The sequence below is a fragment of the Arvicola amphibius genome, chromosome 10 (assembly GCF_903992535.2).
Source record: "Arvicola amphibius chromosome 10, mArvAmp1.2, whole genome shotgun sequence".
NCBI lineage: Eukaryota > Metazoa > Chordata > Mammalia > Rodentia > Cricetidae > Arvicola > Arvicola amphibius.
This window is the reverse complement of record NC_052056.1, coordinates 39,118,836-39,141,558: the sequence shown is the minus strand read 5'-3', so window position 1 is coordinate 39,141,558 and position 22,723 is coordinate 39,118,836. Positions and strand designations below refer to the sequence as shown.

At 45.1% G+C, this 22,723-nt stretch overlaps 1 protein-coding gene across 1 annotated transcript in view; it reads right to left on the bottom strand.

Annotated features, from left to right (window-relative positions):
* The window catches only part of Hgd (homogentisate 1,2-dioxygenase), a 48,746-nt gene that overhangs the window by 1,387 nt on the left and 24,636 nt on the right, over nucleotides 1–22,723 (bottom strand). The window contains exons 5-13 of the mRNA XM_038344907.2: nucleotides 19,971–20,030; nucleotides 18,060–18,151; nucleotides 16,060–16,094; nucleotides 14,971–15,050; nucleotides 13,997–14,096; nucleotides 11,781–11,905; nucleotides 8,428–8,532; nucleotides 6,151–6,277; nucleotides 1,421–1,602 (exon numbers count right to left, since the gene is read on the bottom strand). Of these exons, the coding sequence (XP_038200835.1) occupies nucleotides 1,421–1,602; nucleotides 6,151–6,277; nucleotides 8,428–8,532; nucleotides 11,781–11,905; nucleotides 13,997–14,096; nucleotides 14,971–15,050; nucleotides 16,060–16,094; nucleotides 18,060–18,151; nucleotides 19,971–20,030 (906 nt within the window). The remainder of the gene's footprint in view (nucleotides 1–1,420; nucleotides 1,603–6,150; nucleotides 6,278–8,427; nucleotides 8,533–11,780; nucleotides 11,906–13,996; nucleotides 14,097–14,970; nucleotides 15,051–16,059; nucleotides 16,095–18,059; nucleotides 18,152–19,970; nucleotides 20,031–22,723) is intronic.

Sequence of the window (22,723 nt, the reverse complement as noted above, 5' to 3'; positions counted from 1 at the left end):
GTTAGGTCTCGGTAAATTTCTATTTATGTGTATGCGTGTATCTCTGGGGGTGAGGATGCACACATGCATACAAGTGCCCGTGGAGGGTGCCCTCCAGATATTCTGGACCTCCAGAAACCCAGCCCCTTACCATCCTAATCCCCTTCCCAAGTCAGCTCCATCTCACTAGCAATCCAGGTCTTGGACTCAAATTCTTACTGCATGTAAAAAACAGCCCTGTACCCCACTATCGTGGAACATTGCTCTGAGTAGCATGGCTTTCAAAAGCCCATTTGGAGGCCCAAGGGTTATTGATGAACAGCACTAGGGTGGAATGTGTATGTTCAAGTGTTGTCAGAGGCAATAGCCTGAGATCATTAAACTGTCTCACAGAGCTGTAGGTTCCTATAGATACTCCCCAGAGGCTCACGAAAGGGGTAACAGAGCCTAGGCTTAGGAGAAAAGAAGGACTCTGTGTCCCTTTCTCTATAAAAGCAGCTCTGGATTTGGACTCAGGCCTCAAAGCAAACCCCACTGGACAGGTGGACAGTTGGTGCTGGGGAGTGTACAAGCCAGCCTTTTTGTCAAGCAGGTTTGTGCTGTACGTTTTAAACCATGTAGCATTGAAGGCATTTGTTTTAAAATGTGCAGCGAGTCTGCATATGGTTTAGCATAAAATTATTTCTTGTGGTCCAGCAAGTCTGTTTCCAAGAATTCAAAAAAATAAATAAATAAAATAAAATAAAATCAAGTACCACGGCCAACTGTAATTGTGTTCCGCCTCAGTGTTTACAGCTGGACACAAGAGGAATACAAAGCAGGCTTTAAATCCCAGCAGCTTCACCCCATGCCAGAGGAGAACAAAGAAAATGAAGAAAGCAACTGAGAATTGCTGTCACCAGCCCTGACTATAGCGAGGCAAAAACTCCTTGACCCTCCTTTGCTTTCAGAACTGGCTGAAGGTGACATTTGCCTTCTCTGCTACTGTGGTCCTCAGGATTGCTTCCCATATACAATACTCTGAGACAGAACACACACACAGGGCTGCATTTAGATACAGCAAAACCCTTCAAAGAGTATTAATAATGCTTCCTTACATTGAAAGTTACTGAACACTCCATAGGGCATTATAACTCGCAGATGTCCTCTGGGTTGGATAGTATATCCATTCTACAGATGGAAAAATGAAGCGTGGCGAGCTTCCATAGGAATTAAGAGCTAGGATTTGAACTGGTCTGACTCCTTGTCAAACTCCTATGCTATCACACCAGAAGTCTAGGGTGCATACAGCTGTATGTATGCGGACTTCTAACATGCACACATAGACAAAAAACCCTCCCCCACTCCACCTCTGTGACTTCAGAGAGACAGAAAAGAGCTGCTTTCCTCTATAGAAGTTTCAGAGCCCAGAGGCAGGCCCCTGAAGCTTCAGGCTGCTTACCATGGTACCATCAGCAATCCGCTCAGGTGCCAACTGGGCCTTGCTGGCCTTCTCAAAGCAGTCTGCATCCGGACCGTGAGGGGTCATGGCACTGTGCAGGCTGCCTCCCCCTGGCAGGAATCCACCTTGCTTTGCCTCATAGTGACCTTTGATGAGTCCCATGAATTCACTCATGCAGTTCCCTGGGAAGGTTGAAGCAGTGGTATTTTTATTATCCAAGGCTAGACCCATGAAAAAATAGTATTTCTTCTAGGTTTTCAGATCCCATATTTCAAATTCACCAAGTAATTCCACAATAGTACATGGTTTCACCACATTTCTGGTTCTCAGTCTAAAGAACAAGTGGTCTCTCTCTCTCTCTCTCTCTCTCTCTCTCTCTCTCTCTCTCTCTCTCTCTCTGTGTGTGTGTGTGTGTGTGTGTGTGTGTGTGTGTGTGCATGTGTGAAGGTGATAGATGTGATAGAGGACCAGCTCCAGACCTAGAGTCCACTATCAAGTGATAAGCTATTAGGCGGATGGTTGGTTTCTGTAAAACAGTGATTCATCTTAACAGATAACCAAATCTGACCAGGATAGAATTTTATTCTTCCATTTTCCTGGACCCCAAAATATGAACTTCGGAAATAATCCTTCTTTCTGCTCCAGACAGAGGGCGTTTCTACATGATTCCTTATGGATTGCTCCATGGGCTCTGCTTGCATGCCTTCAATGAATGGGAGGTTCTACGGAGCAACCTATCTTGTTATTGATTAGCTCTCAGTGTTTGTTATTTTTTATAATTAAATGGGCACTTTTACATCGCCTTCAGGAGTCACACGGAATTTGACGAAGCCCACTACGCTTCCTTTCTTTTGGTATTCTATTTTTGTTGAAATAAAACCCTTTCCCAACATGACAAAAACCGAAGAGCAAGAATGAAGGAAATCTGACACCTGGGTAAACGCAGATACCTTCCCACCTCTGCCAATCCAGTCATCTGTCTGCTTCCCCTGCCACTCGCTTGCCCATCCACCCATACTCAAAATATAGAGATCCTATTCTAACTACTGTGCTACACAGAGGGTTAAGAAATAACCTGCCTAAAGCTGCTCGGTGTCTGTCCTGTGGGAAGATGGAAGGTGCTGGGCATGTGACATTGAAGTGACAGTCCTTGCGAAGTCAAACACTTGACAGGGCCATGCCCTTCTTCTCTCCATGTGAAATGTAAGCAGGTACCACAACACTTCTGCAATCAACTGAGCAGTCACTCATCCCCCGCCACCTACACAACACACTGCTCCAGGCCCTAAAAGTGAACAGGTGGCAACCCTGAGGAGAAAGTGATGCCCAGATCATAGCCCCACACGCGTCTCCAAAAGCAGATAAAGGAAGAGAAGCAAATGGAAGCCCTAAGAAACTGAATTGTCTTTTCTTTTTTTGGGGGGGGGGTGGTTTCAAGATAGGGTTTCTCTGTAGTTTCGGAGCCTGTCCTGAAACTAGCTCTTCTAGACCAGGCTGGCCTCAAACTCACAAAGATCCGCCTGCCTCTGCCTCCCGAGTGCTGGGATTAAAGGTGTGCGCCACCACTGCCCGGCTAAGATGCTGTAATTTAAGAACAGTTCTGCACAGAGCTTCAATCAGCAGTCATATTCCTTGCTGCACTGCGTGTCGCCAGGGTCACCTTCACAGTTTAATTTTAAGAAGGGAGCAGGACAGAATTTGGTTTTGATCTGAATGTGAATTTAGTTAGCAATGAGTTGGGTGAAGATAGTCTACATCGCTTTTGATGTTTCAAAGGACAGAGGGAGGGTAGACCTTGCCTTCCTGATTAAAGCTGGATCTAGTTGACTTGGGTGCATTAAAATGACTAGAGGCAATATTTCTACAGAAATAATTCTCCAGTTCCCCTTAATGTCACATCAAAGTAGCAAAGATTTGGAGTATCGCTACAGCGATATTTTCATATCTCTGATAAAGCTAATTTCTAACTTCGGGTTCTGTGTGGTTTTTTTTTTTTTTTTCCAAACCAACTCAGGGCACCACATCTTTATGAGATGGTATTTGGGGGCAAGTCATTAAAAACATCATAGGAGGCGTTTCGCAAAGACCATTGTTTCAGGAGCTCTGCAGTACAAATGGAGATTAAGGAGTGAACTGGGAGCCCGGAGCACAGCAGTGCAGTTTTTGTCCCTCTACCTAGGAGGGGAGATGAGCCCTCCACCACTGCTCTCAACAGAAAGTCTGGAGACCTCTGGGTCAGAAGCCTCTGGCGTCCTAGTTCAAAGGGCAGCCTCTGAGTTTCTACTTTAAAGCCAACGAATTAAACTCTGGAAGAGAGAAGCTTGAGAATAAACTTGAAAGGGAAAGGGTACTCTTGATGGTGACCTTGAAGGGGCACGCTGGCTGTCATCTGGCTGTGAAGTGGCCCTCTTTCATCCGACAGCCTTACTTCCCCACCCTCGCAAATGCTTAAACTGCCTATTCAGTGCATCTGTCCACCATGAAGCTCTGGTACCTGGGATCTGTTACAGAGAGGAACTCATATACATAGAAGGTTCTGTAGTTAACTATGGAAAATAATTTGCTTTCTAGACTGTTCTGGCTGAAAATGCACACTACAGCCTTTCCAGCCCTCTATGTTCAAAAAAATGTAAAATCCTCCTGAAAGCAGAATTGTACCTTGACCTGTTTAATTTGCACAATTAAAAATGTCAACCTCATTAAACACAGCTGCAGTGTACTTATTCATTCTTGGTAATGTATTCACTGACTGGATAAATATTTCTAGACGTGTATTATGAACAGGCCACAGCACTAGCTGCATCAATTAGCAGTCACATGTGTCTGCTTTGGCATCAGACAATCTGCAATTTAATCCTGACCCTGCCACTCAACTGGCTGTGAGACCTGGAGACTGGCTTACTTCCCCGTGTCGGTCTCATCTTCAGGGAAACAGAGAGGGAGATAATTGATATTATGTATCTCTTGCTGCTGTTATAACCCAAATAAGTTAATACTTTAAAAAACTTATAGTAGGGACTTACAAACTTGCCAACAATCATTAGTCTTAATAATACAAATAAAATAAATTTGTTTGAGTCGGTTTCTGCTCTGTGCTGGTGACTGGGGTCGGGGGGGGGTGGGGGGGGGAGAAAAGCTATCAAGTGGTCTTACGCATTAGTGAATTCTACCAATTCTACCAGCTCTGCAACTTCAACCTGAGGGTGAAATGTGCCTATGTGTGCAGTAGTGGCATGAGTATCATGGGGTAACCAACTGCTCTCTAGATTTGAGACCTGTGTCATAGAATGATTCTTTGCTTGGTTCTGGAAGTCTGGTCAAAACCCAAGCCTTGGGAAGTCATAGGTCCTGAAAGGAAAGTTACTACTGATATTTAACTACATAGGCATAACATCAAATTTCTTTCTAAATATCCATGCTTATTTCTCAGACAGAAACTGCCCTCAACCCCACTCAAAGAAGTTTCTTTTTGTGGTGGACACTGGTGAACTCAGAGTCCCATTGGCTGCTCAAGATGCTGAAAATATGCGGAAAATGGGAGCTGAAGCCTAAAGCAAGTGTTTATACTATCCCTTCTAAGGCAGGAAGATAGAATGAATAACATAAAAGCTGGAAGACAGGAGGTAGAGTAGCAAGCACCATCCTCTGCATACAGAACAGCCAGTGTAGTTAGGAACTCATAGGAGCTTCAGTTGCTTGTGTAAGGCCCACACATGGCAGGCATGCTTAATGGTCAGTCATAGATCAGGGAGAGTCCCTCTCAATGGTCAGTTATGGATTTGGGGGGGGGGGTAATAGGACATGAACTATAGGCCACTCATGGAGGGTACAAAAAAAAGGAGTCAACTTCATGATTCCATGATGGTCAGCCATTGTCTTCAGTTTTGTACCAACTGGTCTACCCCCAGGCTCCAATGAACAGTTTCAATCCCAAGGTCATAGAGAAGGTCTTGGTCAAACTCTGGCGGACACAAATTAAACAAAAAGAATGGAATGTGGGCTGGGCAGGCAGTGGTGGTGCAGGCCTTAAATCCTGGCACTTGGGAGGAAGAGACAGGCAGATCTTTGTGAGTTCTGAGGACAGCCTGGTCTACAAGAGTCAGTTCCAGGACAGCCAGGGCTGTTACACAGAGAAACCCTGTCTCGAAAAACCAATAAATAAAAACCAGAATGGACTGTGGGATAGAAATCAATAGAGATGAAGGGTATATGGGGGGTAGGGGAGATGAGAAAGGGTGGGGGTGAGAGCAGTCAGAACGCAATATACACATATATGAAACTGTCAAAGAAAACAATTCATTAGCAACACCCCCATCTTCCAGAATAGTTGATCTTCCAGATTAGATTGTTGTCCGCTTTGTTTTGCCAAAATAACTAAATGAGGAACATTTTACTTGTTCTTGGATCAGATTTAAGTAGTTTCCCCAAACAAGCTACTCCCCACCCTTTATAAAGACCTGAAATGCACGGTCTCGCTTCACAGGCTTCCACCCTTTCTGTCTCTCTTTTGAGCCAGAGAAACAGGAGCCAGGTTTAGTCCATGAATCCCCCTGCAGATACTGTGAGTTTGAAGCCTCTTAAAGCCCAATAGTAGCCTGAGAGGCCAGATTCTAAACTCAAGGCATGTCGGGGGTGGGGGGGGTCCAAGAACAACCTGGCCGTTGTTCCCAATGCCTCATTACTTTGCTGTCCCTAGTGTCCAGCGGTATTCTGGTAAAACAGAGACTTACTGTGGTAATAAGGAGGCCGGAAGGTCTTATCTGCCACCCCCCACCGAGGTGGGAAGATGACAAAGTCAGCAATGGCCACTCCAGGTCGGATAGACTTGGCCGTGAGCACTGTGAAAATGGAAGGATCCTGTGGACACACAAGGGGAGGCTGACGGTCAGACGCCTGGGAGTGGGGGACTGAACCATGACAGCTTGTCACCTGCACAGGAAGGTGTTTTCAGTGACACTTTCTGATTAAGTGACCCAGGTCAGACTTAGATATTTGGGCTCTGATTGAAGTGGAGTAATCATTCATGTGGCTGCCTTCTTGCTGTGATGGAAGCAAAATGCATTCACACTGGGTAAGAGGACCGGCAGCTGCGGTCTTAGCCTGCTGAGTCTACATTAGGGGCGCCCTATTACCCTCCAGCGCAGAGAGCAAGAGTGCCTGACTTCTACCCCCAGGCTGAGTGGCGGGGAGCTTGGTGCTGCTCAGAGAATGTTGGGGCACAAACAAAACAGCATCTACATCCTAGGGTAGAGGTCAGTATGCTTCTTGGGGAGGCAGGGCATCAGAGTCCAGATGGTGTCCACAGGCGGGAAAAACCTGAGAACTGGTTAAAATTAATTAATTTTCTGTCTCTTGATTGACTCCTTGATTGACTCTCAGAAGGACGAGATTATACTTTTTCCAGGAACTTTAGACTCCTAGGTGGAAAGATGAGGATTCAGTGTGATTGATATCTGTGTCACTATCAGAAGCAGTGCTGACACCGGGAGATTCAGAGATTGGGAATCTATTCTCTACTCCTTTAACTTTAATTGGGGACAGGAGAACGTGGCTATTTCTTTTTCAAAATAACTCTCTGTTGAATTTGCTCTTTGATGGCTTCATGCATTTATGCAGTGCATTCTGGTGACCGCCAGCCCTCTCCTGGTCTCGCCACCCTTCCTCATCTCCCGTGACAGGATCAGGGAAAGCTTCAAAGGCCTATGACTTGAGCTAACTCTTTAAAAGTGAACAAAAGAGAGGTGGGGGGAGAAAAGAGGAACAGAGGGAGGGATTTTATCAGGGAAAATAGAAAAGATATCAAGGTCCGCTGAACTTTTGTAAAGCAGGGGAAGGTTAAAGCCGGAGGGATGCGGTGAAGGATGAAGGAGGAGTGAGATGCAGTACTAGAGAAAGGAGCCAGATGGTGAGGAGTACCAAATGCCACGCTTTCAAGCTCAGACTTAATCCTAAATCATGGGGAGCCTGCAAAGGTTTTCTACAGCAGTGACCAGACTGAATTTAGGGGAAATAACCACCCCAGCAGTACAGAGAAGAGTGAATCTCTGTAAATTCAAATGAAAACCAAAACAAAACACAAAGCCATGAACAAAACAAAAAGTCGACCCAATTCTTCTTGCTGGAAGTTACCGTTTTTCCTTTCATCTGTCATGGGAAATGGTCAGAAACTATTAAAAGAAAGACAAGGTAGGAAGGCTCAAATAGAGCTTTACCAAAGTCTCAGGGTACTTCTTCACAATGCTTTGGGCTTGGAATCTTGATTTTCTTTTTCCCCTTTGGTTTTATTAAGATTCACTGTTGTTCAGAAAGGTAGTCTGGGCCCCCTAGAGAGAAACTGAATTGGCTCAGAGTAATCCTTCTATCTCTGACTCTCTGGCTTCTGCCCCAATTATCCCTCAGCTTGTGGGTTAAGTTAATCTATTATGAAGTACACTACAGAATGAGCTTCCCCTCAGGGTCACAAAACTAGCACTTTATCTGGGCTCTCGGGAGCCTGTACGGTAGACCAGGGACCTATTCTTGGCCCCCTAATTGACTAAAAATATGACTAAATTCAAACATTGGGCTTTTTAAAAAAAATTCAAGTGTTCAACCTTTGCATACCTTTAGAAAAGGGCTCCCTTGCTCTTCATAGCCAACCACAGCCAGAAGCAGAGACTAGGGAGCAGGAAGGCAGCCAGAGCAGAGTACACACCCCAGGTTTGCAAAAGTGGCCAGGTCTGTAAACGACCTTCCCTCCTGCCTTCAGCATTAGCATTAGCAGGTTTTCCTTTGCCCATCCGTGAGACTTGTGATTACACAGAAGCAAAGTAAATTAGGTTGAGTATTTCCTGGCTTCCTCGTTTGCCCTGGAATGTATTCCTTCACCAAAGGGCAGGTGATCCTGTTGAGGCTGTGCAAGGATGACCTTGAGAACCTTAGCTCTGTGACTGTCCACAGGTATACTCTGGATTCTTCCCATTCACGGGCTGTCCCGTCCCCAGGGTCCCTGCATGGTCCAGACTTACCGCATGGTCAAAGGCCACTGCATTGATCACCATGAAGTTCTCTAGGTTGTACTTGTAGGGTGTATAGTTTCCGTGCCAGGCCACAACATTGAATGGGGAGACACTCTAATCACAAAAACCAGGAGAGCATGGTCTTAGGATGTAATATTTCTGTAGCTGTAGACTTACATACAGTACTTACTGACATAACTCTTTATTTGCTATTGTTCTAAATTTAACTAGACCATCCTTTGGGAGCATCGTAGCTCATAATCATTCTGCAGTTGCTTCGCACACCCTCTCCTAGGTCCTCACTTAGTCGTTAACCCCTTTTCCAGTTCAGAGGCTGCAGCTGTCAGGCCTGTCACGCGTACAGCCGAAGCCTAGCACACTCACCAAACGGTACTTTTTCAATTTTTAACTTAACTGTAGGAATCTGTAGATGCCAGCAGTTCTCAAACAATCTGGGCTTCCCTCTGTTTCCTGGTGCAGCAGGCACTTGCTGTGCTATTTCTCCAGGGTTTTGCAGTCTAAAGGAAGTTCTCATAGACACAGTATCTGTTGTTGAGCTTGTGGAAGAAGACACCGTGAAGAGCCCCAGTCTACATGTTTGAGATTTCAGAATGACATTAACACCGTGCTCTGTTTCATCTGGGGTAGGAGATCACTTTGGGGCTATGGTATCATGATCTTCCTCATGGGTACTGTGCATCTAATCCAGAAGGAGGATCCAATAAAGAATATTCTAAAGTTCAGGGCTTATGGCTGGTCAAAATACTGAGACTAAGAGATGCTCAGCCGTAAATGGAACATCTATATCAATGCCCACCCAGCCAGACCAAGGTTCAAGGACCATATTGAAAGAAGAAGAGGCAGAAATAATATAAGAGTTGGGAGATGGGAAGGAATATAGTTAAATATTGCCTTCTAGACATGACATGGCTGTCAAACTAATGAACTCATAGCAACAAGATGTGTATAAGAGAAAGCTAGCTAAAATTCTGATATAAATGGCGTAGATGATCTCCAGGCCTCCAGGCACTGACGATGTGCTAATGGTAGGATCCCCACGTTCCTGTGAGTGAACCTACATCCATGCACATATAGGTAGCACTAACTGTAATTAGGGGGGTATAAACAATAAAAAAATTTAAAAGATGTGAAGTTGGGAGTTAGACGTGTTGAAGGGGATATAGGGAGAGGAAAAGGGGGAAATGGGGCTGAATATGATCGTATGTTTTTGTAATTATGATATTCTTGAGAACGAAGAAAAAATTTAAGGGAAAAGACTGTGCAAAAGCATAGTTAGGCCTAAGTGGAATGATTAGAGGTGTTGAGGTTCCTGAGCCTTACCACAGGGAAGGCATTGGCATGCCTAGTCATGAGAAAAAGAAGAGAAAGTACTGTTATAGGATGCCGGCAGGAGCCAGAACCATGGAGAAAAGTCTATTTGTAAATATTTATAGCTAGTTCTTTGGGGGAAACAAGGCTCTGATTTATAGTATTTTCCGATATCTGTGCTGTGAATACTCTCACTATGATATTTATCTCCCCCTAATAATATATTTTTTTGGCGAAAAAAAGAACACAAAGAAACAATGTTGAGTGCCTGGTTTTGAGTCCCAGTATGATGCTGCTGAAACCCAGGGTGGTGCAGATGTGAGCACATCAGCTTTTACAAGTTGCAATAAACTGACTCCCCACACTGAGGCCACTCAACAGGAGATAGACCAGGCCCTATTCATGTCTTCAATAGGGAGGAGGCGATGAAGAAATGTCCAACTATCCTCTTTCCTGTCATCAAGTTTCTTCCAGTTGAACCGAACAAGAGATAGCAGACTAAGGAGCCCAGGCTACTCTGTGGACAAATGTCACTCTCCCAGGACACAGACCATGGCAGAGGAGAATGGGCCAGTGGGACCATCACAAGGGTCCCCTGGGAAGTAGAAAGCTTTCTTTCTACAGCAGCTGCTGGCTACTGCCAGAAAGGAGGCCCTCTATCAACTGAGTGTAAAATAATAATAGTCTGGGGAGCATTCTTAAAGCTCATGTAGATTTGTTCTTCGGATCCCCCAGAGATTAACGCTTTTTGCCAGAGGAGAGAATTCATGTAGGTATAAGCATCTTAAACAAGGCTTTCTGTGGCTTTCTAATACAAATGGTCTCTGAACAACTTCTGAAAAATCCCGACCCGGAGAACATGAGGACGACACATGACTGTTTGCTCCAGGGCTTAAGCTGAAGTTTCAGACTGGTTAGTCTCTGCTGGTTGGCATGGCCTTTGGTGCTAGTCAAGGAAAATAATGTGTGCCAGACAAATGCAGACAACAAATCAGACAAATAAAACAATAAAGCAAACAATAGCAACAGAAGGGCTATTTGGGTGCCTTTCATTATATGGTTAATCTGTTCTAACATTCTGCTCTCAGGAAGTTAAGTAATAACACATAGTAATAGCCTGGCATGATGGGGCACACTTGAAATGTACTTTCTTGGAAGATAGAAGCAGGAGGGTCAGGAGTTCAAGGTCACTCTCAACTACAAAGAAAATTCAAGGCCAAACTGGACTACATGAGACCTTGTCTCAAAAAAAAAAAAATGAACAAGAACTCATATAGCCTAGATTATATATTATTTTTTTCATATGACACTCTTTCAGAAGGGACAGAATGTTGCCATCTCTCAGAATTAATTTTATATTATTATTATTATATATTATTATTTCATGTTCTGAGTTTACTAGGTCTCTGGGATAATTGAAGTTAATTAGCAAATTCTCTTGTATTTGAAATGAGGTTGTCACTGAGGAATATCAGTCTTGGCTGATCTTTGTGGTGATTCATCTTCTTTTTCAGAACGTATTTAGGTGGCCTCTATGTCATGTTCCCCATGACATTTCCAGAGACCTGCATAGTGCCAAATTTCCATTGCTAGATGGTATAAAGAGCATAACCTGTAGAGTCTAACAGCTGGGGGGTTTAACCCTGGTTCTATCACTTACTGGGACATGGGTGATTAATTATCGCTATCTGACCCATTTTCATGACTAGGAAGGCAAGCAGTATGTAATTTGCAGTACCTTAGTAGTGTGATAAAGATGAAAGGATGTGCTGGGCGGTGGTGGCGCACACCTTTAATCCCAGCACTCTGGAGGCAGAGGCAGGTGGAGCTCTATGAGTTCGAGACCAGCCTGGTCTACGGAATGAGTTCCAGGACAGGCTCCAAAGCTACAGAAAAACCCTGCCTAGAAAAACAAACAAACAAACAAAAAATAGACAAAAGGACATACGTAATGCTCCTAATGTTGACCTTGGCTTTTAACTGATGCTTCCTAACTCCACATGCAGCCCTGGCTACCAACAGTCGTACTTTACCTGTTTGGAAGCAAACAGCTTGCCTTGGTATTTATTAATCACAGTGTAGCCACCTGGCACTTGACGATCTTCATACCAAGCAACAGGAATCAAGAAATCACGAGGATTGGCCAAGCCATTTGCTCCTAGAACATAGTAACCCAAACCCCATTTAGATATTTCCAAAGTCAAAGGGAAGATGCCCGCAAAGGGGAAGGCCTTCTTCTGCATCTAGAGCCATTCCACAAATTATCATCAAAATCCTTGCTGGATTCCCAGCCGGGGTGTTAGCCGAGTGCCTGCCCAGCATATATGAGCCCCTAGATTCAATCCCAAGCAAAACAGAATCTGTTGGATCTCAGTCTGGTAGATTTGTAGAAAGATCCAAGAGTTTTGGTTGAAAAACAGAAAATTTCAAAAATCCTCATAAACAGCATTGTTTTCTAAAGTTGAAGAGTGATTTTGGTTCTTTTTTTTAAATAATCATTATCATATCACTATTCATTTACCACAGGCGAGAGAAAGGGCAAGGGAGGAACTAGAGAGGAGGAGAGAGGAAGAGCTGAGAGAACAGCAGATCTCTGTCCAAGGAAGCCCGAGACTCTCTCCAACAAATGCTTAGACCTTGATCTCTTATAAAAAGGCTACAAGCTATTGTCCCAGGCCGGCTTCTGCCTGGTAGATAGAACTCAAAAGCCAGGATTATAAAGCTGCTGTCCAGCATGAAAAATATGTGCCTGCCATTCAGAGAGGACAAATTGAGGACCTGCCTGTTTAGCTTTGCGCAGGAGGGAGTGTTCCCTCCGGAGAAAGGAAATAAATCAAAAGACAAAATATGAAAAAGCGTAAGTGCAAAAACATAATTTAACTCAGAGAGGAGAGGCCTGGGGAGTGTTTTATCATTTCCAGTTCCTGGGGTTAAAAAAAAAAAAGAGCCCCCAGCTGGTTAGTAAATTATATATATTTTCCAGAGGGTACATGCTCCGTGGAGCCTGAAGGCTCAGCTGCCTGCACAGCAGCAGGAAGCTAGACCAAAGTGGGAAGAGTGGGTGGCAGGCAAGATGACAGACGGCCCACCATGGCTCCAGCTGCCTCTCTGCTGCCTCCCACCTTCCTCTGAATATTTGGTTCCCCAGAGGAGTGACCAGAAGGCACAGGCTGGCCTGTCCTTGTTGCTCTGAAAAGCTGTTGACACAGAAGGAAAGAACTGGGAGGTATGGCTCAGGATGAAACTAGGGGCCAAATTCCTCGGGCTCCCTTTTTTTCTCCAAGGGAGGCTCGAGAACAATTACTCCTAAGATCTTCCCTCCCCTCCCGCATCCCCTGCCTTCAGCGGTTGGAGGAGCAGGGGCAGGGAGAGCAGAAGTTTTAATCTACCACATAGGGGTTGTTGTTTCTAGCTCCTTCATAGCGTGAAGTGATACACTCATTGAGTGTGTTAAGTGTGTGGATTTCGTGAGTGTGCTCAGAAGGAATGTGATGCTCAAAGGCCGCCTGTCACCCAGTCCGTTCCATTGTTCCATAGGACTAGAACCCAGGCCGGCCATTTTTACAGCTCATTGACTTCAGAAAGCAATTCTTCACGAAGCTCATTCTCATTAGCTTGTATTTGCTTAAGTAGTTCACTTCCCTCTTCTCTTTAATGTGCCATCAAAAATTAATCAAATCTCAGGGCTGGGGAGGATGTAGCTCAGTTGGCAACAAAGGGCTTGCCTCACATGCCTGAAGCCCTGGGTTCAGCCCTCTGCACTGCATGGTACTAGCATGGTAGTGAACGCCTAAAATCCCAGTACTCTGGATGGAGTGGCAGTAGGATTAGAGGTTAAACATCATTCTCATCCTTATAGAGAGTTAGAGGTCAGCCTGGGATATAAGAGACCCTGACTTACAAAAACAAACAAACAAACAAACAAAAAAACCAAAAGAACAAAACCCAAAAGAATTCACTCAAATCTCAGATGTCATTTTTGGTAGCTATTCTTGGGATCCCCTCTGTGTCCTTTGAAATATATAGTATCTAGCTAGAAACCCATTACACACCTTTACCCTCGTTGTTCAGTGGTGTTATTTTAGAGAAACTTAGAGTAGACTGGTTTGGGTCATTTTCTGTTATCTGGGCATTTTATAGGAAGGCACTTGGTCTGAGGCGGATGTCTGGAGAGAGAAGGTGTGAGAGTGGAAGAGAGGGAGAGAGATGCGTCTATCTCAAGTAAGACTCAGAGTGAAGGTCTGCTTACCGATGGGTCCCAGGTCAGGTAACTCAAAGTGGACTCCATAGACTTCCAGGATGTAGCCCCTGGTCTCCTCGAAGACATCGACGCTGAATCGCATTCCTCTCTGGAGGACAGAAGCACAAGCGTGCCCTCTTAAATAAATCATATCCTTGCAGTTAGATGCAGAAGTAAAGTGGCTGTGGCTCCAGGCATGTTGTTGGGGTCAGTTTGAATCTAATCGGCCCCCATAATCTCATAGGGAGTGTCGCTGTGAGGAGGTGTGGCTTTGTTGGAGTGGGTGTGGTCTTGTCGGAGGAAGTGTGTCACTGTGGGGGTGGGTTTTGAGGTTTCCTATGCTTAGGATACCACCCAGTGTCTCAGTGGACTTCCTGTTGCCTTCTGGTCAAGATGTAGCCGGCACCATGTCTGTTTGCACGCTACCGTGCTCCCTGCCGCCCACCACGCTCTTTGCCACGATGATAATGGACTGAACCTCTGAAACTGTAAGCGAGCTACCCCAATTGGATGTTTCCGTAATAAGAGTTGCAGCATTCATGGTGTCTTTTGACGGCCATAGAAACCCTAACTAAGACAGTTGTGAAAGGCAAGCAGATTAAAGATGGGTACAAAGAAAAATCTAATTTTTAATCATACCCACAATTACCTATCATTGGGTCCAGAAGTAACAGCAGCTTCCAATTAGAAAAAAAAATTTTTTTTTTTTAATACTTTCACCGTCTCCTATCTCTGATACAGCGTCAAGCAGACTACAAACATTTAGGGAAGGGAAGGGATAAACATTCTTTGCTTTGGGATTGTGTGCTATATTAAACAAAGCAGGCACTGGGCCGCTCACCCCGAAGCCGGCTGTGTGACTCACATTCCTCCCTGTTGCCCAGACATGACAGAGACATTTTAGCGTTAGAAATAGCGGCAGCTGAAACATCAGATGGCTCCCAAATTAGGGAGAGGCAGCGGGGAGGGGGCTCATTACCAACCTGAATGACGCAGATCTCGTTGGGTTGCAGGAACATCTTGCCAAACTCTGTGTAAATGAGAAGCTTCCCTTTCTGGGGAACTGGCAAAAGGGAGGAAAAGAAGACAGTGCGGGGTGAGCCGCCCTGTTCAAGGGAGAACCTGAAGGCTTAAGGGCTATAGTTGGTTGTTACTGTGAATGAGGAGGCCTTTATTGTGTCTCTTGGGAGTAAGTTATATTCGGACAGTGTCAGTTAACTGTTTTTACTGTCTAGACGGTCTGGAAAGTTCTTCAAAATCTCAGTCTTCCCTCCCACCCTGAACCCTGTAGAGACGCTTGTATATATGCACTTTTGAGACCTGATCTGTCTCAGTCTTCCCCCCAACCCCAACTCCTGTAGAGAGGCTTGTATATATGCGCTTTTGAGAACTGATCCATGTCTCAGTCTTCCCTCCCACCCTGACTCCTGTAGAGAGGCTTGTATAGATGCGCTTTTGAGACCTGATCCATGTCTCAGTCTTCCCTCCCACCCTGACTCCTGTAGAGAGACTTGTATATATGCGCTTTTGAGACCTGATCCATGGACACAGCATGGAAAAAATCACTCTTTTCCGACATATCAGTGGGAACGCTGGGCGTCTGCATGTCTCCCGACTACACGAAAATGTTCACACCCTAATACTGATACTAACACCACTATGGAAAGACCAGAATAATCTCTGATGGGCCTTAACATGTTAGATGGTCTCATAATTTTTTTTTTATCTGAGTGGTGATTATTGATGACAAATGGGCTTTCCTTGGGTGAGTTGAAAAGCAAATTTTCCTAACAAGTTAGTCATACGTTATTAACTTCATTTCAGCTGCCAAGATCTCCCACATGAGAGATGCCCAACAGAGACAGCCACAGGCAGAAAGCCCAGAACATACATTAGACACTTTGAAGTATGCTAGGAATCTTTTCCAGACGACCGGTGGTGTCTGGAGATGGCACTTCGTTTAATAAAACAGTTGGGAGAACACAGGCAAGTAAAGTGTAAAACAACAATAATAACAACAAAACCTGGAATGCAGCATAGGGCTCAGTCAGTCTTCCTACTTAGGAACTTACCAATCAGGAAATCCCCATCCGAATTGTAAAAGCATCTGAAAGAGACAGAGGACTTCCTGTGATTTTTTTTCAGTTTTAACCCAATCTGGACACATCTATTTGTTCCAAAAATTATTATTTAGTGCCTTCCATGGGAAAGAAGCCCCCCTTGCGCAGTTAAAAAGCCAGCAGAGTGCAACAAGAAAGGCAGATTGCAGACCTCCATCACTGCGAGGCCTACTGGTGCTGGGAAGGTCAAGTTCAGGGTCACCAAGGACTAGGGACCTGCACTGGTTTGGGGAGAAAACAAAGGCCTCCCTACAGATGGGACAGCTGACAAGAGAGCCAACGGCATCATTTCAGCAAGAGAAGAAACTCCAGGCAAAAGGAGAAGCAGGCTTAGGTGCAATGGGGCAAGAAGGCCTTCTTGAGAGAACTAAAGGGAGGCCGTTGTGACGTAAGTGGAGAGAAGGGGGGTGACCTGATACAGAGCTAGACCCAAAGGGAGGTCTCCAGTGTCTCACAGGGCTGTGATCTTGGCTTTGATTCATGATTCAAAAAGTAGAACAGCTAGGGCAGGAGAGATGGCTCGGCAGTTACAAGCATTTATTTCTCTTCGAGAGGACCCACGTCCATTCCTAGCAATTCCATGGAGGCTCACAACTGTCCCTATCTCCAGTGCCAGGGGGTTCAACATTCTCTTCTAACCTCCACAGGCACCAGGCACACATGGTGCAGGCAAGACACCGAGACACATAAAATAAAATAAAAATAAGAACAATTTTTTTAAAAGATTTGAACAGCTCACACAAATTCATTAAGTCAGCAAGATCAGATTTAGGCTTCAGGCACAATGGTGTAATTCTAGAGTTGTGGGCAAAGCTGCCATGATAGTCTGCTTTCCAAAGAAAAGGTAGAAATGACATTTACTTTTTCAAATCGAAAAGAAAGCAGACTATAGGGACCGGTGAAATAGCCCAGCAGGTAATGGCACCTGCCACTAAGGCTGAGGATCTGAGTTCGAAACCTGGGACCACATGGTAGAAGAAAAGAAGAGACCCCCCCCCACGTTGTCCCCAAGTTGTCTTCTGTACACATGCGCTATGACATGCACCCCCTGTACAAAAACAATATGGAAACTTCTATGTGCAGGAACACTAAGCTTACACAGAGCTACCAGTTATCAGCTAATGCGGATACTTTGCCTTCACAACTGCTCTTGCCATGTGACTTTGGATGGGAGCCCTAGAGTGTGGTGGAATATTATTTTCACTATGTAAATATGTGTTATATTTGTATATACTGCAGAATATTTCTTTAACTGTGTAAAGGTGTGTTACGTTTGTTGATGTATGCTGCATTTGTTTAACGATAGAAAGATTTGTGATGAATTATGTAAAAATATGTTGCATTTGTTTCACTGTGCTTGCATAAGGCACCTGATTGGTTTAATAAAAAACTGAACAGTCAATAACCTGGCAGAGAAAGGATAGGAGGGGCAGAAAGCCAGGCAGCAGTCAGACGGACAGACATTAGAAGCAGTGAAAGTAAGATATACAGAAGGGGGAAAAGGTAAAAAGTCTCAAGAGAAAAGGTAAATTTAAGGGAAAAAAAGCTTAGTTTAAGTTAAAAGAGTCAAAAAACATGTCTAAGCTAGGCCAAACATTCGAAACTAATAAGTCCCTGTGTCATGATCTGGAAGCTGGTTGGTAGCCTAAAAGAAAAATACTAGGAAATCTTAAAAATTAAAATTCTCTTTCATCATATGGTCCTAACCTCTCCTTTCTGCCTATGCTGTTACAAGACATTTTTGTCTATGTCTCAAGAGCCAGTCTTTGATATCAGTATCAAGAAATTCGTATTTGATATCAGTATCAAGAAACGCACGCCAACATTTCTCTGAGAGGGGACCAACTACCAAGGGGCAGTGTTTGTGCATGTGGGACTCTATTAGGCCTCCACTCTCTGGCCAACAGGCCCTGAGGGATGGGTCTATCATGCCCCAACCCTGGTCCTCTTACCTGTCCTCCATGGAGGAGTTACACAGGAAAATGTGAATAGCAAGCCCGTTGTTAGACTTGATGTCTCCAGCTCCACATAAGGTGTGCAGTCCCTGAGAGAGCAAGGGAGAAGGGGTAGTGATTAAGAGACTCAGCCTTCCCCCTGGCCCCTGAGAGTCACGAAGCTTAGAAGGTTCTAGTCTTCTTCCTGCTGAGAATGTCCCAGGAGGCATTGGGAGCTAGGCTGCCTGAAATGTCTTGACTTTCACTTGGTGGGCTGTGTCCCATCCTAGATCCTAGTCGACCTTGTCTGAAGTCTTAAAGTCAAGTCAGATGAACTTACGGAACATAATGTCATTTCTTTAAATGGATTTGAGATAGACATTTGATTATCTCTACGATAAACCCAGAGGAAAGAGTTGGCACCTGGTAGAAGGCTTGGGGAAGGGGAAGAGGATCTGAAGCTTCTCTTGACATTTAGTGCCCCTCAAGTCTACCCCACCCTGGGGCAGTTTCTCTTGTGGAGAAAGCCAGGCTACTCTTCCCAGAGCAGAGCAGAGAAGACTGGGGTTCTGGTTAGGGGGGGTGCAGCAAGTTGACTTCTAACATCGCTCTGCCCCAAACGGGCAGGTAGGGAGCCAAAACAGCGAGGGTCCTGCTCCTCAGATACCCATAGACAGGAAGGGAATTTGTTTTTCTAGTGTCACTTAACTGATAAGTTTGAGGTCTACTAAAGTGCGTCCTCACAAGCCACGGGGACACTTCTAAGGATACAGGCTTCAAGATGATTGATACAGTTTGAGCTAACGCGGGGCACCTGGAGTTTCCCTAGGTAAGATGAGCCAAGTTGGCCTGCAGAACCCTCCTCTGCCCTCCTGGAGCACTGCCCCCTGACAGCTCCTGTCCCTTCTCCCTCACACTCCTTGCTGTGGGTGCAGGTGTCCCCGTACTGCCAACATTTGTAACTATCGAGGAGGGCGGCCAGTTGGCACTGTACTTCACCTGAGTTGATGTCATCTTAGCCCAGACATCCATTTCAGGGATTCCAAGTTCTCGGATGGGAACATAGTTTGTCCTTATTTTTTACTATCCGAGTGGAATTTATCATCTCTTTCAAGCATTATGAACGCAGGCAGCAAACCGCAGCAGCACCGGAAGTGCTGTTACTTTGTCAATGACAGGGACATTTTTATAGCTTTCATTACAGGCATCTCAAAGCACCATTTGGGCTCATATTACAGTGAGTGAATTTCCCCCATAGGTCTTATGATCTAGTACATTAACTAGAAGGCATGTGTGCAACTATAAAACAAATACAATTTATTTTCTTGAAATATTTTTACCATTGCATTTCAATGTAATTGTCCATGTAATTTGATGTAGTTTATATTACCCAGTCAAATAACACAGGTTATGCCAGGCATAGCGGCTCATAGCAGTAATCCCAGCACCTGGGACTGAAGGAAGGTGACTGTTGTGAGTTCAAGGCCAGCCTGAGCTACAGGGGGAGATCCTATCTCAACCAAACCAACCAACCAGCCAACCAAACAAAACCCTAAACCCCCAAATTAAAGGCAACAACAAAATAAATAAGTACATAAATAAAATACAGGTATCACCAGACCATCAAAGGCACTATGAACCAGAAAGGTTACGAGTGCCCGTCCTGACCCAAAGAAGAAGTGCTGGAGGGAGGAAATTTTACTCTCTTTGGCCTTTCTGTGAGGTCAAATACTCCTGGGTGCTCTTTGGTGTCAGAAGCCATATGGCGCCTGTAAGTAAGACATCCCTCAGCCAAACCCATGCTACACACAGGTGTCTCTGCTGCCTCCGGTTCAGGCTGCTCTGCTTGGCATTCCGACAGCAGATGGTTAGCTAGCTCACCGCAGGACAGAGGAGGGCAGTGGGGAGGCATGGAGAAGACTGACTTACGCTCACAAAGTCCACTTTCTTCTGAGACGTTTTTGGAATCTCAAACGGTTTCCATCGAAGCTGGAAAAAGAAATACCCACACAGGAAAATGACTTCACAGGGAGAGACCATAGGCTTATTAAATAGATTCAGTTCACAGAGAAGGAAAGGACAACTGCTCCCTCTGCGAGGTCCTGGCCATTTGTGATTTTGTTCTGTTGGAACTAATGATTAGCCATCATTTCTTTAAAGGGGCTCTCTCTCTCTCTCTCTCTCTCTCTCTCTCTCTCTCTCTCTCTCTCTCTCTCGTCCTTGCACGTGTGCGCACGCACACACACACTCACACACACACATACACACATGCTCTGTAGAATGTAGGGTGTATAAATCCATGTATATACTATAGGGGTGTGTCTATATGTGCGCTGTAGGGGTGTGTATCCCTTTCTTGCTGTGTGTGTATGCTATGTAGGGGTGTATTCTTGTGTGTATGTGCTATTAGGGTGTGTGTTTCTGTGTGTGTGCTGGAGGGGTGTGTGTGTGTGTGCTGGAGGTGTGTGTGTGTGTGTGTGTGTGTGTGTGTGTGAATGCTGTAGGCCTCTGTACCTTTCTCTCGGTGTGATGTCGGGGTGTGTATATTTAATATGAATATAAAGTGCCTTTGTTCCTTAGTGCTTTCAATTATAAAAATAAAGAGAAGCCATCACTCCCTCTCTCAGAAGGTGTTTCTTTTAACATTTCGCTCAGGCACATCTGTGAGTTTTGACTGATGCCGCTTTCATGCTATTTATAATCGGCTCCCTTTCCTGGCATGCCAGCCTCTCTGTGTGGGCTCCTGACACTGCAAGGGAAGGTTCTACTTCTACTTCCAGCCCTTGCAGTTTTGTATTTCCTTAAGAGAGAGAAAAATGCATCCAGCTGAGACTGGATTTGGTAAATGTAGTGCCTGGTTCAATTTCTTCCCCAAACCTTGGGTTTGTCCCCAGGCTGCCCAATGGTTCCCCTTAAATCGCAATCATCTTTAATTCAATAACGAACTGATCTAAGGGAGTGGGGGGGGGGAGATCAACAGGTGCAGGTCGCTCTCAAAGCATCAGCGCGGTGTTTATGAATCAATGCAGACAGGGCCTGCTGCAGTTGGGCAGCCGCTCATCTGCCCAGTAGCCCCAGGGCACACCTTCCGGAGTGACCTGCACCCTGAGGCTAGCTCCATTGGCTGCTACACCTGGTGAAGATTGGATGGGCAAGGGCTCATCAAGGTCCTGGGCTCTGTTCATTTTGTATTTTGAGAAGGCAGCCAGACAGGAAAGGGAGCATCAACGGGAAAGGTGCTGCTGGGATTATCCTGCCTCTGATCCCTGCAGTCAGGCAGCATCCATCATTTCTTAAAAGCAAAGGGAATGGCGACATTCTGGGACCACTTCAAAGGGATGCAAAATGCGGATCTGAAAAAGACCGTTGAAATTGTGCTTAAAGTAGAATTCAAATGTGGGAAATACTTCAGGGCTGGTTCCAGTCATGATGGTACTTCTTGGGACACGGGGGAACCCAAAGAGCAAGGATCTAGCAGGGGCTTTCAACCATTGGCATGCGAGGCTTTTTGTGCTGGGTAATTCTTTGTTGTAGAGCTGCCCTGTGCACAGAGAGATGCTTAGCACTGCCCCTGGCCCCTGCCCACCAGATACCAGTCGCATTCCTCCAAGTTGTAGCGATCCAAAATACCGCCATTGCTAAAACACCCCTTTAAGTCAAATATCCTGCCGAAAATTTCAGACCTAGAAGAAAATTCCCTTGACTTCAGGAAGGGCCATAGCTGAGTACTGAGCTTGTAGGATGGTGATGTGTGCTGGGGACCAAACTCAGAACCCCGTGTTTGTGCAACACATGCTCTCCCCCTGAGCGGCACCCCCACCCACGCACTGCTGCAGCTCTAAGGGGTGACCGTAGCCCCCACTGGCCACTGCCTACCGCCTCTCTCTCTGGCAGCAGTGGAGGAGAATCTCCTGAAAAAGAGTCATCACCATGAATTTCCCAGAGGAAGATATTTAAGTATCCGATCAATTGTTGCCCTGGCAACCATTCAGCACTAACCAGAGATTCTCAACCCTGGATACCCATGAGAATCAGCTGGACAGCCTTTGAAACCATGACCAAATTAAATCAGAACCCCTGGAAGTGGGACCCAGGCACCAGCATTTTATAGATGTTCTTCTATGTGCAGCTAACCTGCACTCAGAGATTCGGTGACTACTGGGTTGCTGAGCCAAACATGCTTAGAAAAGCCTACCCAATCAAGAGATAAGCCATACAACTAAACCAAATAAATCGTGACATCTCAGGCTAGATGTGGTGGTGGCAATGCCAGCTGCCAGCTTCCAGATAGCAGCAAGGTTTAAATAATACAAACTCAAGAGTTAGCAAATCCAAGGAAAAAGGAGAGATGGGCAGGGGATATGAAGGAAGGAGAGATGTTTATATATATATATATATATATATATGGTGATATATATACATATACATACATACACACATCTGTATGTATATATGTGTAATTCTAAGTAACATATTTATAAACATATACTATAAAAATGTTTTAGAGTATATATCTATATGGAGAGAGAGAGAAAGAGAGAGAGAGAGAGAGAGAGAGAGAGAGAGAGAGAGAGAGCGCATGGGGTGCGGGGAGACAGCACAGGAACCAGTGACTTGCTGCTGGCCACCTGGCTGTTGTACTAGGATACCCGTATAATCTCTCTAAAAGTCAAATATCTGTG